This window comes from Gracilinanus agilis, chromosome 1, assembly GCF_016433145.1.
Source record: "Gracilinanus agilis isolate LMUSP501 chromosome 1, AgileGrace, whole genome shotgun sequence".
NCBI lineage: Eukaryota > Metazoa > Chordata > Mammalia > Didelphimorphia > Didelphidae > Gracilinanus > Gracilinanus agilis.
The window spans coordinates 552,686,898-552,704,411 of NC_058130.1; the positions used below are offsets into that span (position 1 = coordinate 552,686,898).

General features: G+C 34.9%; 1 protein-coding gene across 1 annotated transcript in view; it reads right to left on the reverse strand.

The window, feature by feature from the left end:
- LAMA1 (laminin subunit alpha 1) overlaps positions 1-17,514 on the reverse strand; it is a 143,409-nt gene that overhangs the window by 33,486 nt on the left and 92,409 nt on the right. Inside the window, exons 31-41 of the mRNA XM_044658067.1 lie at positions 17,079-17,165; positions 16,169-16,362; positions 14,324-14,466; positions 12,595-12,690; positions 10,517-10,628; positions 9,884-10,040; positions 8,744-8,954; positions 8,233-8,349; positions 7,974-8,137; positions 3,293-3,428; positions 1,813-1,906 (exon numbers count right to left, since the gene is read on the reverse strand). Coding sequence (XP_044514002.1) covers positions 1,813-1,906; positions 3,293-3,428; positions 7,974-8,137; positions 8,233-8,349; positions 8,744-8,954; positions 9,884-10,040; positions 10,517-10,628; positions 12,595-12,690; positions 14,324-14,466; positions 16,169-16,362; positions 17,079-17,165 — 1,511 coding nt within the window. The remainder of the gene's footprint in view (positions 1-1,812; positions 1,907-3,292; positions 3,429-7,973; positions 8,138-8,232; positions 8,350-8,743; positions 8,955-9,883; positions 10,041-10,516; positions 10,629-12,594; positions 12,691-14,323; positions 14,467-16,168; positions 16,363-17,078; positions 17,166-17,514) is intronic.

The following is a 17,514-nucleotide window of genomic DNA, read 5'->3' on the forward strand; positions in this document are numbered from 1 at the left end:
AGCTATTTACCAACTGGAGATATCTTGGGCTACCTATAAGGGAGGAGGTGAATAATGAGCTCCCTAAAGAGCATATAGGCATTTGGCCCAGGAGATTGAAGGTCTTTTAATTATCAAAAGAATCACTTGACTAGGTTAGACCAGTCAATTAATAATGTATTTAAAAATTAAGAAATACTGCTTCTCAAGAACTTAAATTGTTACATGCCGCCCACTCTTTCTACTTCTGCTCCATTTTAGAAATTTTTTTATCCCTCAGGCTAAAGAAAACAGGTAAAATTGTTAATCTTGTTGCCCCTCTACCAGGAATCCTATTTATTCCCTTGATAAGTTTCTTAAATCCTTTCTCCTTTTTTTACCCCTTATTTATAACAGACTATCACATTTGAATTTTAAGGGGCCTCTATAACACTAAATCACTGACGAAATGCATTATCTTGGGATGATAGCTCTGAATTAAACATAAACAGCTATGACATTCAGTATTTCACAGGCTGTGAAATACTCTTTGTTTTTGTATAAACTGAGGGCATAACTCCCCTCCATTTTCTCCTAGGGCTCATATTCAATGCTTTCTTTATTTTTCCTGTAATGATATAAACAATTCTACGTGTTTTGTCACTTGGAAAGAAAATAATTGTTATTTTCATTGTACTGTTCATCCAATCATGGGTGAAGGCAGTAGGCCTGAGGCTCCATTATGGGAAAGAGATGCGTTTAGGAGACAGATTTGATCATGACTCATTGCCCATTTCTGGGAAAAAAAATGTTCTGATGGGTTTCACATTTAAAAGAGGTGTTAAGGTGTTAAATACATTCCAGGTCATGAGAATTGGTATGCTTCTCCTGATATACAACTCATTTTCAAATGGTCTTCAAACATAAAGTAATTTTCACTTGCTAAATTTCTCAAAGGAATGACAAATGAAGTATATTAGTTTCCTAAAATTCAGGTGGCATGTGAATTTGATATCTAGAGGGACCATTCCGTAGACCTTCAGATAGTATTAAAAACAATGAAAAAATGAACATTATGCAATTCAAATAGAGTGTGTGTCCTGGGCACCTATATATGGGTCTAGGTTAACACCAAGTTAGACTCTAGAAAAAAGATCTGGAATACATATTTGTAGGCATTCTGAAGGCTATTTTTTTCCATAATGAATAAGAGATATGATTGATTGAAAAACAACCAAACAGTTATTGAATATAATCAAACTTATCTAATGTATGTGAAGAAATGCCCTTTGGAAATAGAATTAATAATAATATTGTGTCTCAGTTGATGTTTATAGAGTCGAAAATAAAGCAACCAATAAGGACCAATTTATTATGCTCAACAGAGCAAGAATAGAATGTTCCTAACCTGGAAGAGGATTATGATTCTGTTGGGGAGTCAGTACCTACACCTATGAAACAATTAAAGAATAGGGCAGGACAGTATACAAGAAAGAACCAACCATGAATATGATTAAATGTCTTAAAGAATGACAGGTAATAAAGGCCCTGTGAGCTCAGCATGGGAAGAACTCAGTGTTTTCTGTAATTATCAAGATGGATTACAGTGACTGCAAAGAAAGATGAATGCATAGTTTAACAGACACATGCACTATGATTTTATTAAATAGAGTTTGCTGTTGATTTTTTTCAATTAAACCCTAGAAATGGGAAAGAGGGACTTTTTAATCATCAAAAAAGGCATGGCCTCTTCTTTCTTCAGGAGGAGGGAGGAATTGCAAAAGGAATTTTCATAGATCATCCATAAATTTGTTCACTTTTACAATGATCTTGACCTCATTGCACGAGACTGACCTTTAGTTCTTCCATCCAGATTATGGGCCTCTTTTAGAAATTTTGTGCCACGCTGGAGAGCTATTTTCCCATGAGAAACAAGGGGTTCCACTGTCTGAAAAACAGGATCAAGCCAAACATAATAAACGCATGTGAGCAATTCCTTGTTGAACACAGTAATTATATTATTAAAAGAAGCTTACTTGCTGAAATCAACTGTAAATATATGATCGTGTTGTCTAGATAGAAGTGAGAGAAAGCTCTTGGGAATCAAATGATTAATTGTAGAGAATTAGTCATAAGCAGCCTGTTTGCCTCAGTTTCCTCACCTGTAAGAGGAGGTGGAGAAGGAAATGGCAAACCCCACTCTAGTATCTTTGCTACGGAAACCCCAAATGGGGGTCATAAAGAGTTGCGAATCAGTACTAGACTTCTACTCTGACTCAAAGCTAGGTCATGATAAGAATAATGAATACCCTAAAGTGGTCACATTACTTGAATTTGTACTGAATATTTCTATTAGGCTAGAATGAGTGACCAAATTTTATAACTTAAATATAACACCCTAAATAAATTCAAATTTGAATATATATGATCATTTTGGGGAATTCATTACTCACACTAATCAGAACCCAGGTATATGCCACATTGCCAGCCCAGTTTATCCCAGAAGTAAGAATATAAGGGAAGAAGAGGTTTTAAAAATTCATGAAGAGAAATCAGTCATCAATAAAATAAAATTAATCTATGGCATGATGAGAAGTGGTTGAATATTACCTGGGATTAATGGTCATATTATAGGAAAGTAGCAGGATAGTGTCTTGGATTTGAGAGTTAGGAAGACCTGACTTCCAATCCAAATTTAGGCATTAGCTTTGTGACTGTGTGCAAGTCACTAACCTGCTCTCGGTTCTCAGTGTGCTCATTTGTAAATTGGGGCTAATGATATTTCATAGGTTAAAAGAAATGGTTTGCAAAATATAGCGCTATATGAATGATAGCTACATCATAATTTCCCCAGTAACTTTTAGTAATTTTTATTATTTTAATAAACTCAGTTATATTTTAAATATAGCCAGTTAACTATATTATAACTATAGGTAGTAGTGTACTTTAACTCTATCCAGTTAAAAGTGTTTCATGATGATATAAATCAGTGGTTCCCAAACTTTTTTGGCCTACTGCCCCCTTTCCAGAAAAAATATTACTTAGCGCCCCCTGGAAATCATGAAACTATTTATTGAACTCAGAATAGAATGTAACACAAAAAAAGTGTGGCCACCGCCGCCTCTCTGGATCGCTGCAGCACCAACCTGGGGGCGGCAGCGCCCACTTTGGGAATCACTGATATAAATCTATAAAATATATAAGAAATATGCTGCCAAGCACATATTTGAGGTTCTTAGTCAAACTATTATGTATTTCATAGAATGTTCCTGAAGAGAATGTCCCAAGTAGCAAAAAACTGTTGTAACCTTAAAGCCCAATGGTTCTTCCTTACCAAATTTGTAATTTCTGTTTTCCTTAGAGCTTCCTCCACCAAGTTCTTTGCATCTTCAATAAAGCTTTGGATGCTGGAATGGGCATGGACAGCAGTTGTCGCATTAAGAGAAATATCTTTTACATCTGTGAGACCCCTGCAGATTTAAATTAGAAAGCTCTTGTCAACATATTAAGCAAGCAAATCAGCTGACAAAATTGGCTTACAAAAGTTATAAATGCTTAAGTGTTTCTTTCTTTCTTTCTTTCTTTCTTTCTTTCTTTCTTTCTTTCTTTCTTTCTTTCTTTCTTTCTTTCTTTCTTTCTTTCTTTCTTTCCTTCTTTCCTTCCTTCCTTCCTTCCTTCCTTCCTTCCTTCCTTCCTTCCTTCCTTCCTTCCTTCCTTCCTTCCTTCCTTCCTTCNTGCCATTTTTGTTTGTTTGGTCTTTGATTATTGTTGTTAGAATAAACCTTATATTGAAAGAAGCATAAACTGATCATCTTTTTTGTTATTCTACTTATTTTGATATTTGAAAGTATCTATAGGCTAATAAGTATTACAATTCCTTTACCAATGTAGATTTCAACCTATCTCCCCTGCCTATACTGAGCCACCCAGTGGCTAAATTTCCTCTAACCATTTCTTCTTGGGGATGAATTCAACAAATTAGGTTATTTTTCTGTACCTCTTGGAACTGCATGGACAAAAGTAGAGAAAAGAGATTACATATGTTTTTCTGTAGTTGGTCCATCTTTTTTTTTCTTTAATCTTATATTGTTCCAGTGAAGATCTTTTTACCATCTCTCCTATGAAAACTTTTTTAAACCCTTACCTTCCGTCTTGGAGTCAATGCTGTGTATTGGCTCCAAGGCAGAAGAGTGGTAAGGGCTAGGCAATGAGGGTTAAGTGACTTGCCCAGGGTCACTTAAGTGTTTCTTAATTTCCAGATGGAATAGCCTTTTCTCAATCTTCATCCTTCTTGAGAGCTCTGATGCCTTTGACACTGTTAATTAACCTCTTTTCCTAGATCCTTCCCCTCTCTCTTAGGTTTTTGAGATAATGCCCTTTCCTGGTTCTCCTACTTGCCTGACTCCTCCTCCCTCAAGTCTCCTTTACTGGATCATCCGAGAGCACCCTACTAACCATGGTGTCCCCCAAGACTCTGTCCTGAACCCTCTTTTGCCACTAAACTATTTTACTTGGCACTGAATTAATTTCCACGGGAGGTAAGACTTTCTTTGTATATTTCCTAATATTTAGCTTAATGCTTGATAGGCTCTTAAAAATGTTAGCTGACTTGATTTTAAAGCTCTTAAACACTTTTCTGGACAGCTAGGTGGCATAACTGATAGAGCACTGGGTCTGGAATCAAGAAGAGCTGAGTTCAGACGTAGCCTCAGGCACTTTCTAGCTGACTTTTGGCAAGTCACTTAACCCTGTTTGCCTCAGTTTTCTCATCTATAAAATGAACTGGAGAAGGAAAAGAGAAACAATTGCAGTATCTTTGCCAAGAAAACCCCAAATGGGGTCAACACAGAGTCAGACATGACTGAAGAGTAACAACATCATTTTTCAAAATAAGTTTGTTAAATGTTATTGGAGGGGGAAGGACAGGACCACCCTCAATTCTTATGATCCCAGCTCCTTAGCCATAATATTTTTTTAACTTCATCTAAGGCAGTAGGGTCCTACTGTTCTGCCATAATTTTTCCTTTTTTTGCCCAACACTCTTACCTCTATATGAACCACTATATTTCATCGTCTTATTCTAGGCCCTTAGCATACAAATAGGTAAGGAATAGTGGATGAGAAGGAAGAATGCACCCTGCATAAAAATACTGATTTTATTGTCTTTTCTATATTCTTTATCTATCTCATACGTTTTCAAATAACTCTGCTAAGGACATATAAGGTTGCTGAAGATTTATCATTCAAAATGTGTGTCCTAATTTGATAGGATTCACTTGAGATATTTTTTGGCTTATCAGTTAATATTTCAATCACTTGGAATTCATTTTCAGTAAGCAACAATTCATTTATGAACTTTCCAATGGGTGGACGGTACAGTTTCATACTACTCCCTATCTAGAAAATGAAATCTGACAGTCAACACATCCCCTAGGCCTGCAGTGTAACTCACTTCATTTTCTTTCCAAGGTTACTGAGGCCATTCATCCCCAAAACAACATCAGCATTTATTACTAGTGACCATTTGACTGGTAAAATTCAATGATCTATAAGTACAAGATGGCAGTGATCTGTATTTTGAGTTCAATTTCCTTTATTATTCCTACATTAAGTAGTCAAGACTTTACCTTGGCTGTAAATACAGTAAGATTATCCTTGCATTTTCATCTTTTTTTAAGGGATGGATGAAGAGAGTGAAGAAATCATGTGGCACAAAAATTCTAATTTCGTCCAGTGATATACTGTGGCTCATATCACACAAATAAGTATATGATTTTGTAACTATCCAGGTAGAGCCCCAAGATCTCCTTTAGGTGCCCTTCCCTGATGTGTTGGTGCCTCTCCTTTCCTTACAACCTCCTAATCCCTTATCCAATATATCAAGATAAACTCTCAGAAATGGTCTGAAGAAAAAAAGGGGAAAATCATACTGGGGCCAAAATGACTGGTAAGATTTATATTTCAGGACTCTTTATATTTTTCTAGGGAAATAGAATGAATAAAAATCCATAAAGTAGTTAACCAAAATAGTGGAATGTTAAATAACATTGAATGGGGTTGGCCCAAAGGTATATCACATAAGACTACAGCATAAGATCAACCTGAAGTAGGAGCTCTTTTAGGGCAAGGGTAATGGCTTCATTTATTTTGTGTCCTCCCAAAGAGCTTTAAAAACTGCTTGAAACAGTAGCCGTTCTAGAACTACTTATGGTGGCTAAGTGGTGCAGTGAGTGGTCCAGAACACTGGATCTAGAATCAGTAAGACCTGAGTCCAAATATGACAGATATTTAATAGATAACGTGACTGGATTTCTAGTTCCTTAATCCTGTTTGCCTCAATTTCCTCATCTGTCAAATGAGAAGGAGAAGAAAATGAAAAAAATACTCCATGATCTTTGCCAGGAAAACCCCAAATGGGGCCATGAAGTGTCAGACATGATTGAAAACGACTCGAAAAGCAACATTATCGTTTGTGGACTTGCAAATTTCATCAAATAGTTAATAAAATCTTTAAGACCCATTTTTGATGAAATTTGTATAAATAATGTGTAAGGATGTTAAGGATCAGTAAGAACTAGGAGGAAATACTACATCCCTAGTCTAAGATGGGAGGTAGTTCAAATAATCATCTTATATCACTTAAAATAAATGACAAGATGCTACACCCTGGATACCTCATCCAGGTGAAAGCATATCTCAGTTGTTCATTAGGTATGAACAAAGCCTGGACACCTCTGTTGAATGAGCCATAGGCTCCAGACTATGTGCATTTATATATCATCTGCCAAGTGCTTTACAGATATTTCATTTCAGCCTCACACACGCCTTGAGAGGAGGTGAGGTGCTATTGTTATCTGCATTTTATAGTTGAGGAAACTGAGGTAATATGACTTGCTCAGGGACAGCTAGTAAATATCTATGGTCAAATTTGAACTCTGGTTTTTTGGATTCCAGTCCAAGCCCAATATATCCTTCACCTGTTAAAAAAAATTTCTTGACCAACTTAAATGTTTTAAAAGTCATTTGATGAGCCAGCCTGGGGTTGCACAAGACCTTTTGGTGGACTGATTGAGTCATATCTTTTGGAACTTCAATAAACAAGTCAGTAAGTTGGAACTGGGGACTCAAGCATGGGCTGGGAGGAGAATATCTCAGTCCCCTCTCCTCCACATTTGCTAGGAGGAAGGCATTGTGAAGGAGAGAGGGTCCAGGCTCCAGTCTGAGGATTTGGATGATTTAATATTGGGAAGCTAGCAGAATCTCTGAGAGAGCACTAGCTGGAGGTATTTCTATCAGGAAAGGAGGACTAGATATGATAAGAGGAAGCAAGTTCAAGGCTCCTCGAGGAGCCCAGCAAAGAATTTAAACCATATCTAAAGGGAAGAATCTCAAGGACTCCAGGAAAAGGATTTCCCTTTGACAAACATGCTTTCTAAGCTTGAGCCCATTTCTCCTGACCTATGTATATACTCATAGGGAAATGTCTTAGACTTTTGAATGACATTTTCTATCAATTGTCCTTACTTTATTACCTTGGCAAAAATACCTTTCTAAAAGCTAATTAAGCCTGGCTAATTGATATCAATCAATAAATCAATAATAGGGAGAGGGGCAGTGTAAGGCCTACCAGTAAGTACTCCTGGGCAACAGCTTCAAAAAAAAAATACTTCCTAGCCCCATAGAGTCCATCAGAAACTTCTAGAAGGACAAGAAATATGTTGGTACTCTAGGAACCCTACCTACCTATGCAGGTGACATTTAGGAGTGTAATCTCCAAAGGACATGCCATACTTAAATTTCCATGAATAAATATTTAATATCTTATAAATAAAATTTGTAATTAATACAACATGTAATTTATATGATATATAAATATTTTTATAAAATGTCTAAAATAAATATTAAAATATTTAATAAATTTAGAGTAAATGTTAAAAAGTCTCCTCATATTTTACAAAATTAAAAAAAAGATAAGCCTATCCATTTAAAAATTAACCAGTAATTCATAGTCTTACCTGTCTAGCACATCTGCCAGTCTTATTAGCTCAGCAGCGTGATCCTCTGCCCTATAGACAAGATCAAGGGCTCCTCTTCTGGCCATCTGCATGACTAATTCGTCTACATGGTGTCTGATTTTGGCACTCCAGAACACCAGTTCATCTTGTTGAAGCTCCAGCATCTATACAGACAAATGGATATTTTAAATATGCACATATGAGTACTTAAATATGTATAAAGGTATATTCCCATAAGCAATATATTGGCAGTACTTACTTCAGTAGTATTTTTAGCATCTTTTGCAAAATCAGCGATTAATGCCAACAGTTTTTTCCCCTTCTCAATGAAGACAAGTGATGAATTTAGTTTTTCCAAAACATGCAGTTTTTTTTCCTTTAAAAGAAATCATAAAATCATTTTTTTCCCAATTTTGCTTACTTAATCCTATTTTGCATTCATATCTAATTGCATTAACATTTTTTAATATACATATGTGTATGTATTCATTTAAATCTGAAGGGTTTGGGTAGGTTAAAACCTTTTATTTCCAAGTTCCATGTAGAATTTCTTAAAGCCAACTAAATAAGTGTTTCATAGGACATAAACACAATAACACTTATATTATATACTGGTATAGTAAACCAATCAAGGAATAGAAAAATCTAATTTTATATTTGAGGTTAGTAAGAAGAATTCAAAGGGGTTTATTTTCAGATTCATTATAAAATGATCAATGAAATTTTAGAGTAGGCTTTCTTAGTTTGTAAAAAACCTTAATCAAACTTACATTTACTTTTTCTAAATTAATTGCGCTAATTTGCAAAAGACTGTTGGCCTCTTTGGTTTTGGCATTTGCATCATCAACAAAAGCTTGTGCTTCCTTTAGCTTATTGATATAGTCTGCAAAGTGTTTATTTGTTTTCTCTTTTAGATTCTCTAGATATTGCAGTGGTTTCTGGAAATCCTTCTGAATTAGTGACAATAAATTCTTGGAAGCTCTGTTAAAAAAATAAACAATACAATCAATCAATATAAATGGCTGTCTTTAGAAGAAGGTAGTAGGGCGTCTCTCTGTATGAACATATCAAGTTTGGAAATTAACCACAAAAATGCATATCTTGTTTTGCTGTTACTACAAATGAATTGTGTGCTTTTATTGATTCTGAGCCTAAAACGAAATATCTCTGGTAAAGTATATTTGTTGGCTTTGTGGGCACCCATTTCCTTTATGCTGAGGTTCCATGACTAGAGCTCTATGACATATAAGAAATTTAGGGGGCAGCTTGGTGACTCAGTAGAGTCACAGCTTAGAGACCGGAGGGTCCTGGGTTGTTGTCCCCAACAAATAGATCTCATAATCCACTAAAGTCTCCACATGATTTCTATATTTCATTTATTTATTTATTTGTTTGTTTGTTTGTTTGTTTATCTATCTATCTATCTATCTAGCCCTTACCTTCTGTCTTGGACTCAATACTGTGTAGTGGCTCCAAGGCAGAAGAGTGGTAGGGGTAGGCAATGGGGGTCAAGTGACTTGCCCAGGGTCACACGGCTGGGAAGTGTCTGAGGTCAGATTTGAACTTAGGACCTCCCATCTCTAGGCCTGGCTCTCAATCCACTAAGCTACCCAGCTGCCCCCCAATTTCTATATTTTAAAAGAAAATCATGTAAGTCTTTGTAAATGTGGTCCAAAGCCTATTTATTGTGATTAATATGAATATTAGCATGTGATAAATGTTTAGATTTCATTGTCATTTCCCCCTAATTTTCTTTACTTTCTAACTCAAATATTTTTATTTTATTCCTAAACAAGAATTTGTTGCTTATTTTTTTTTAAATTTCTTATTCCTTCTTCTTCATACTCAGAGAAACAGATTTCAGGCTGATATATGATTGCTTGGATTCTAACTTTTACTTTGAGACTTACTTGAGCTCATTAGTAGCATTTTGGTATAATTGAGTGAGATTCCTTTTCTGTACAGTTTCCAGCATGGATGCAATGTCTTCATGCATATTCTGCAGAGTAGCATCAGGCAGCTGTATACTATTGGTCTCATTTAGGACTTGTGCTTCTTCAACAATAACTATGAAGGAAATGAGCTGAACTGTTAATTAACTGACAACAGCACGGGAAAATCATTACTACCATTATAACAATAAGATCTGATCTTATTATTTCTAGTAATCACAGTTCTTAGTCATATGTTTAGCTTACTTTTGCCACCTAATGCCTCATTTTGGTATAACACAGTTCCTTGTTTCTTTACTCTGTTCTTAATAACATGTAAAATTAAAATGATCTCAGAAAGACAAAAAATAACATGATTGCTTAGATTGCTAAAATGAGAAGGGACTCAGGAAGGTTTAATATCCTGACTAAATCACGGTGCCAAGTTCAAATAAATGAAAACTAATTATCTTGGTTGGATGTTGTCAAAAATATGAATGAGGTTGGGAGTATAGTGAAGTTTTTGTTTTTCACAGCTACTTTGAGATACAATAAAATTGATTTTTTTAAAAGAAGGTATACACTCCAAAATTAAGATACTATATATCCTACCATTTATAGTAGTTTTCACTCTCTGAATAAGTGTGGCTAAATCTTGAGTCTTGTTTATTATGTCTTCAGCGACGCCATTCAAATACTGGCTGCTCTCTACTATTTCAGTGAGCTAATAAAAAAAAAATCATGGTAAGCATAATGTTTAAGCTTTAATTTAAAAAACAAAAACAAAAACAAACAAATGTACATCTTCCACTCTACCAAATTCTACTATTTCTTTTCAAGGGATACAGTGTTTTCCTTCTAGTCTCCCGTTGGTAACTTTGACATGATCCTCAACTCTTTAATTCTCTCTCATCTCCCAGACTGATCCATTGTCAAATTTTCTACCTTCACAACATTCTCTTGTAGCAGATCAATTTTCTCCTCTTAAATAATTACTACATTATTGTGGACTCTTCAACATTTCTCAACTTAACAATTTCCTAAATGGTCCCCCCCCCCTTTTCATGTCTCTTACCACTCCAGTCCATCCCAAACAATGCTGTCAAATTAATTTTCCTTACATACAGATATAATTATGTCATTCCCCTACTCATTCATCACCAGCAGCTCCCTATTGCCTCTAGGATCAAATATAAGACTCTTTTTTTTTTGTTGTTGTTTAACCATTCTTTTTTTTTTTTTTTTTTAAAGAAACCTGTATCTTCTGTCCTAGAATCAATACTGTGTATTGGTTCTAAGGCAGAAGAGTGGTAAGGGCTAGGCAATGGGGGTTAAATGACTTGTCCAGGGTCACACAGCTAGGAACTGTCTGAGGCAAGATTTTAACCGCTTAGATCTGGACCTGGCTCTCAATCCACTGAGCCCCCCAGCTGCCACCTTTTCTTAGATTCCCTTAATAATTGCTCTAGAATACAACAAAATAGGTTCCTTTTATCAGTATGTAATTTCCTTATCTTTTAATTATCTCAATTTTCACTTTCGCTTTGTCTGAGATCATAATCTCTAACCCCCTACTTTAAACTTCAAGCTGAAGCATAGTAGATTTTGCTCCAGCTCTTTACCTTTACGTGTCTCTCTGCTTTTGTAGGCAACATATTGTGGGATTCCAGTTCTGAATTCACATTTTTCCTCCATCTTATTTTTTCCCTGTTTATCCCTCTATTTCTCTGTTATACCGAGTGCTTTTCGTGTATTATCTGATTTGATTCCCCAACATAGCCCTCTCTCTGAGGTAGATAAAGCTATGCAGAAATTATATTCTCTTTATTTACAAAGAATTAAAACTGAGGCTTAGAGTAAGTGAAATACCTCCCTTCACCCCCTGACAAACAAGGACTATGACTTTATATAGCTGGAAGGAACTTCAGAGAGCTCATTTTACAAATAAGTACACTGAAACTGGAGAAAGACTTTAAGTACAGCACTGAACATTTCTGGTCCTGACTTTTTTCATATCTAAAATGAAGGTAATAGATTATATGATAGCTAGCATTTATATAATATTTTAGGGTTTGCAAAACACTTTACAAAATATTTTAACTTCACCACAACACTGGGAGGTAAGTGAACATTTTATAGATAAAAAGAAACTGAGGCACAGAGAGAATCATACAACTAGTAAATGTCTGTAGTAGAATTTGAATTCAGGTCTTTCTGATTCCAAAGTCTTTTAATCGCTCTGCCCCCAAGTACCTAAATGACTTCTTAGGGACTTAGGATAAAGAAAAAAATTCTAGGATTATATGGGTGACTTGCCCAAGGTATCCATCTAGTCACAGCTTGGTGATATAAGAAAAGCCAAGTTTCTATATAAAAACTTTCATATTCTATATAAAAGCGAAGTGCTATTTCTACTACAAGAAAATAATCTGAAATTTTAAAAAATAAAAGTTAAGCAACATCTTCTAGGACAGAGGTCAAAATTCAAACATTCAAAAAAACTTCCACGCCAAATTAAAATATAACAAGACAAATAAAAAATTGAAATAACATAAATAAAATGTTAATTTGTAGTTTTCTAAGTAATATGTAGTCCACAGTGATCCACTTCTATTTGAGTTTAACATCTTTGGTCCAGAAATGCTTATTACATGGCTATCACGGAAGGAATAAGAGTTTTCATGACTCACCTCTTTCTCAAAGTGATGTAAATCTTCTGACATATCTTCAACTTGTTTGTTTGCTCTTTCTAGTGAAACCAGTTTTTTATTATTTCTTATTGATAACTACACAAGGAGCAAAAGGAATAAATTAAAAATAAATTTTTTCATTAAAAGTTCCTAGTTTTTTAATAGATTCATGTTAAGATAGTCTTTTCATAGAATTTTAATAATGAAAGAAAAATTGAAGTCCTTTTTTTAACTATGCTCTCTTGTCAGTTTTAAATTATGATACCACAATTCCATACAAATAATCCTTCTCTCCATAATTTAAATGTTAGTTTGGGCAAAAAAAATTCTATAAAAAATTGATTCTTTTGACTATGCAGAAATATCAAAAAATAAAATTTTTTTTAAACCCTTGTACTTCAGTGTATTGTCTCATAGGTGGAAGATTGGTAAGGGTGGGCAATGGGGGTCAAGTGACTTGCCCAGGGTCACACAGCTGGGAAGTGGCTGAGGCCGGGTTTGAACCTAGGACCTCCCGTCTCTAGGCCTGACTCTCACTCCACTGAGCTACCCAGCTGCCCCTCAAAAAATAAATTTTAAGTGAAAAAGCCTCATAAGGACATTAAGGTAACTAGACTAGATTCAAGCATATCAGTATTTAACATTTATAACAAGAGAGTTAACCTTCTAATTAACGCAAAATTAAATTACAATAGAGAGCCTAAGAATTGTTGGTCCTGTATACATCAGTGTAAGGGGAAATTAAACATTTCTGAAAATTTTTATCTACTTAGTATTTCTGAGTTTATAAATTAGCTTTCATCCATGTTTGGTTATTTAAGAACTTTGGATATTTGTTAAGAAAACATCTGCTTTAATTTCACTCTTTAGTTAACACGAGATTATGTAAACTATAAAAATCATGGAAAAGGCACATTCCAAGAGATGACTATATTCTTAAGTATCAACTGGATTTCTGATGTAAGCTTAGAAAACAATGAGAGCATGTATTCTGAGATCAAAGAGACCTTAGAGAGTTATCTAATTCAAAGATTTTTATTTTTTTATTACAGATTAGGAAATTGAGGCTCAGGGAGACTGAATGACCAGTTCCAAATCGGGATTCAAACTCAGTTATCTCTGACTCAAGAGTCTTCTACTATTATATCCCAAAAGGCAATCTTCAGCCTAAGAAAAGGACTTTAATATGAAAAATAAGGTTTTTTTTGATAATCTTCAGCCTCAAGAAAGGACTTTAATATGAAAGATAAATTTAAAGAGACAAATCCTTTCCTCTTTCATATTTTCAGGTCCCAGAAAACATGAAATCTGTCTAATATAGTTACTCCGTATGGAATCAAACAAGCATCCTAGGCCAGTGCACAATTTGTTGTTACTGTTCAGTCAATTTTAATCAGGTCCAATTCTTCATGACCCCATTTGTGAACAGTTCATTTTGTAGATGAAGAAATTGAGGCAAACCAGGTAGAGTGACATGCCTAGGGTCACACAGCTAGTAAAAGTCAGAGGTCACATCTGAACTCAGGAAGATGAATCTTCCTGACTCCAGTTCTGGCAGCCTAGCCACTGCCCCCCACTTTAGCTCCTTAGTGGACAATTATTGATTATATAATTGCATGGATCTTCTCTCCTATTGGTATTGTTAACCGATGTAAATATAATTGAGGTAGCAATATGTCTGTCTTTCTTCCCCAGTTATTCTTATTAGTATCCAAATAATAGTACTTACCCTGAGATTTCTAGTTGTGTTCTCCAGGTTGTATAAAATTTCATATGGAACTTGAATGATGCCAGTGAAATTCATATGGGAAATGGCATCGGTGACATTATCCAATACATTTAACAATTCACCTACACATTCATCATCACAAGCTACAGGGAAAAGATGTTTGAAAAGTTAGTTCAAAGTGGTTTGGGAAGGACAAAGATCTTTAAATGTGCTTGAAAAGACAAAACATTGAAATGAACATTATGGTTAAATCATTGACACAAAAAGGGGTTGGGATTTTCTTTTGCCACAATATATCAGTATTTGTTGCTTCTACCATGCTGAATTTCTATTTGACCAATTCCAACTAATTTTGAAACTTTTTCTTTTCTTTTTCACGACTAGGCTATAGGTTTTAAAGTCTTCTAGAGATATTGCAATACAATTTTTCAGCAGATTACTGAAAATATTTTTTAATCATAGAAAATTCCTTATTGTGATGAGTCTGAATTTAGAACCATGTATTCCTATATTATTTCCACTGTCTCCAAAGACTTTGTTACTATCTTGGAGAAAATAAATCTCTCAAATCTTCTGCCTGGAATTTTTTTTTTTTTTGGTAAATCATGTCTTCCCAAAAAATCTGTAATATCAAGTTGCAAAATCTATAGGAAATTTGGTTGGCACAGATGGCTACACGTAGATGTTTTTCCTCCGGGGAAATAACTGAGCCTTTGTTTCATTGTTATAGATCACTGTTAATAGGTTCATAGTACAAATTATAAAAATGAGTAAAATATGAGCAGCAACTTGATAGTTTTCCAGAAGGCTGTACAGCAGCTCTGATTTCATTGGTGTGGGAAATTTACTCCATTATCAAGGCAGAACAACCCACACTTAAAATTTAATAGATTTTTAATGGAAATGAACCGAGGTGTAGAGCAGTTGAGTTGAGTAAAAGTTTTTACTTTCTCGCTCAGTATCAATTCTAATATAGAACAGCAAGGGCTAGGCATCATGTCATACAATTATAGTGAATATCTGAGCCCACCCAGATTTGAATCCAGGTCCTCCTAACTCTGAGCCTGCTGCTCTATCTATTGTGCTACCTAGATACCCCTAAGGACAGAATTTAAACCCAGGCCTTCTAGAGTACAAGTCCAAAAACTATACTTACCACATCATGTAAATAAGTGTCATTACTCTAGAAACCATTTTCTTTAGTAAAAAATATTCCACAGAGATGAAACTGTTCAATATTAATCTAAAATTTATTTGTTCAGTCATCAGTCTTGTCTGCCTCTTCATGATCACATTTGGAGTTTTCTTTTTTAAATTTTATTTAATTAATTTAGAGTATTTGAGTATTTTTCCATGGTTACATGATTCATGTTTTTTCCCTTCCTCTCCCCTCCCATAACCAATGAGCAATTCCACTGGGTTTTACATGTATCATTGATCCATACCTATTTCCACATTATTAATATTTGCAATAGAGTGATCATTTAGAGTCTACATTCCCAATCACATCCCCATTGAACCATGCGATCAAGGACATTTGGAGTTGTCTTGGAGAAGATCCTAGAGTAGAGTTTGTTATTTCCTTCTCTAGCTAATATTTACAGATGAGAAAATGGAGGTTTTTTTCTATCCACTGTGCCACCTACCTATCCAATCTAAGAATAACAACATTTTTTAATGTTTTGTTTCGTTTATATGTAGTTTTTAATGTGACTAGCTTAAAAAAAAATCCCTTTCTAGATCCTGAAGATATATCATGCCATCACCACTGCTCTATTCTTTATAAATTTCTCCATTGAATTGAGCATAAGAATTACTTTTTAAACATAAAAGAAAAATACATACAAACACATTGGAGATCCACCAGGACGTGTCTTTGTTTACATTTGTCACAGGCAAGGCCCGAGAACTCTGGCTTACAGATGCACTGCCCAGATGTGGTGTTACATAAATTGTGAACGGAACCATTTGGATCACAGTCACACGCCTGGCAGCTACCACCTATCATGAAAGGATTTCCATAATAGCCAGAACCACACCTATAAGAAAGAGAGAGTGAGAGAGAAAAAAACAACCACACCTAAATATACAATTCAGATTAGTAACTTCTAACAGCTTTCTTCCATTAAAGTCCTCTTCAAATGTCTCATCATGGAACAGAGGAGCCACCCCTGGGTTCTTAGAGGTGATGCCAATGGCAGGCTTATTATGGATGGGACAGCAGAACTAAGGTTTAAGCAATAGATAATACATTTATTTTGGTCACATCAACTTATGAAGACCCTGTGCTGAGGCATGAAGGGAATGAGACCTGCTTGGATTACTCACACAGATGAAATCATAGGATCTCAAAATAATTGAAGAATGGAAGTTATAGTTTTAATAATCCTCTCTCAACCAAAAAGGGCAATCCAAAAAAATGCAGGGTTCTTTTATTTTCCTTAATGTTTATTTTCTAAGGGGGAAGGAATGGATATTTTTTTAAGTGGGAAAGGTTTTATTTGTAAAGTTGAAAAATTAAGGACTTTGTTTATATCTTAGTATTCATAGTTGGCGATGCACGCATCAAATTAAAATTGTCTCCTAGGTGATTTCATTAACGATGTCTCTATGTCCTACACTTTAAGGCATTGTACTTATTATATTAATGCATGGTTAATTTCTACAAATTAAATGTAGCTTATGAAATCAGGGATTTATTACAGAATTAAAGAAATGAACATGAAAAAAATTCCAGAATGATGTCTCAACTCACTTTTCACAATATGGTCCTTCATAGCCTGGAGAGCAGGCATCACAACGGAAATCATTCTCATCAACCAGATGACAAGTTGGACTAAAACTGCAAAAGGAAGAAGAATGAGTAATTACTGTTGAGCTTCTAGAGATCCAGTCTCAGAACATTAGTTATTTATCTTAAGATTCATATTTCGTGATCTTAAAAAGTAAATATTAAGGATAGCTGAGTACCTTGAATTATAATAATAACTTCGTTTGTACAACACTTTAAAAGATAGTCTTCTTACCATGTTTCCATCTTGGAATTGATATTCAATATTGATTCTAAGACAGAAGATAAGGGTTTAAAAGAGGGAGGGAGGAAGGAAGAAAGAAAGAAGGAAGGAAGGAAGGAAGGAAAGAAGGAAGGAAGGAAAGAAGGAAGGAAGGAAGGAAGGAAGGAAAGAAGGAAG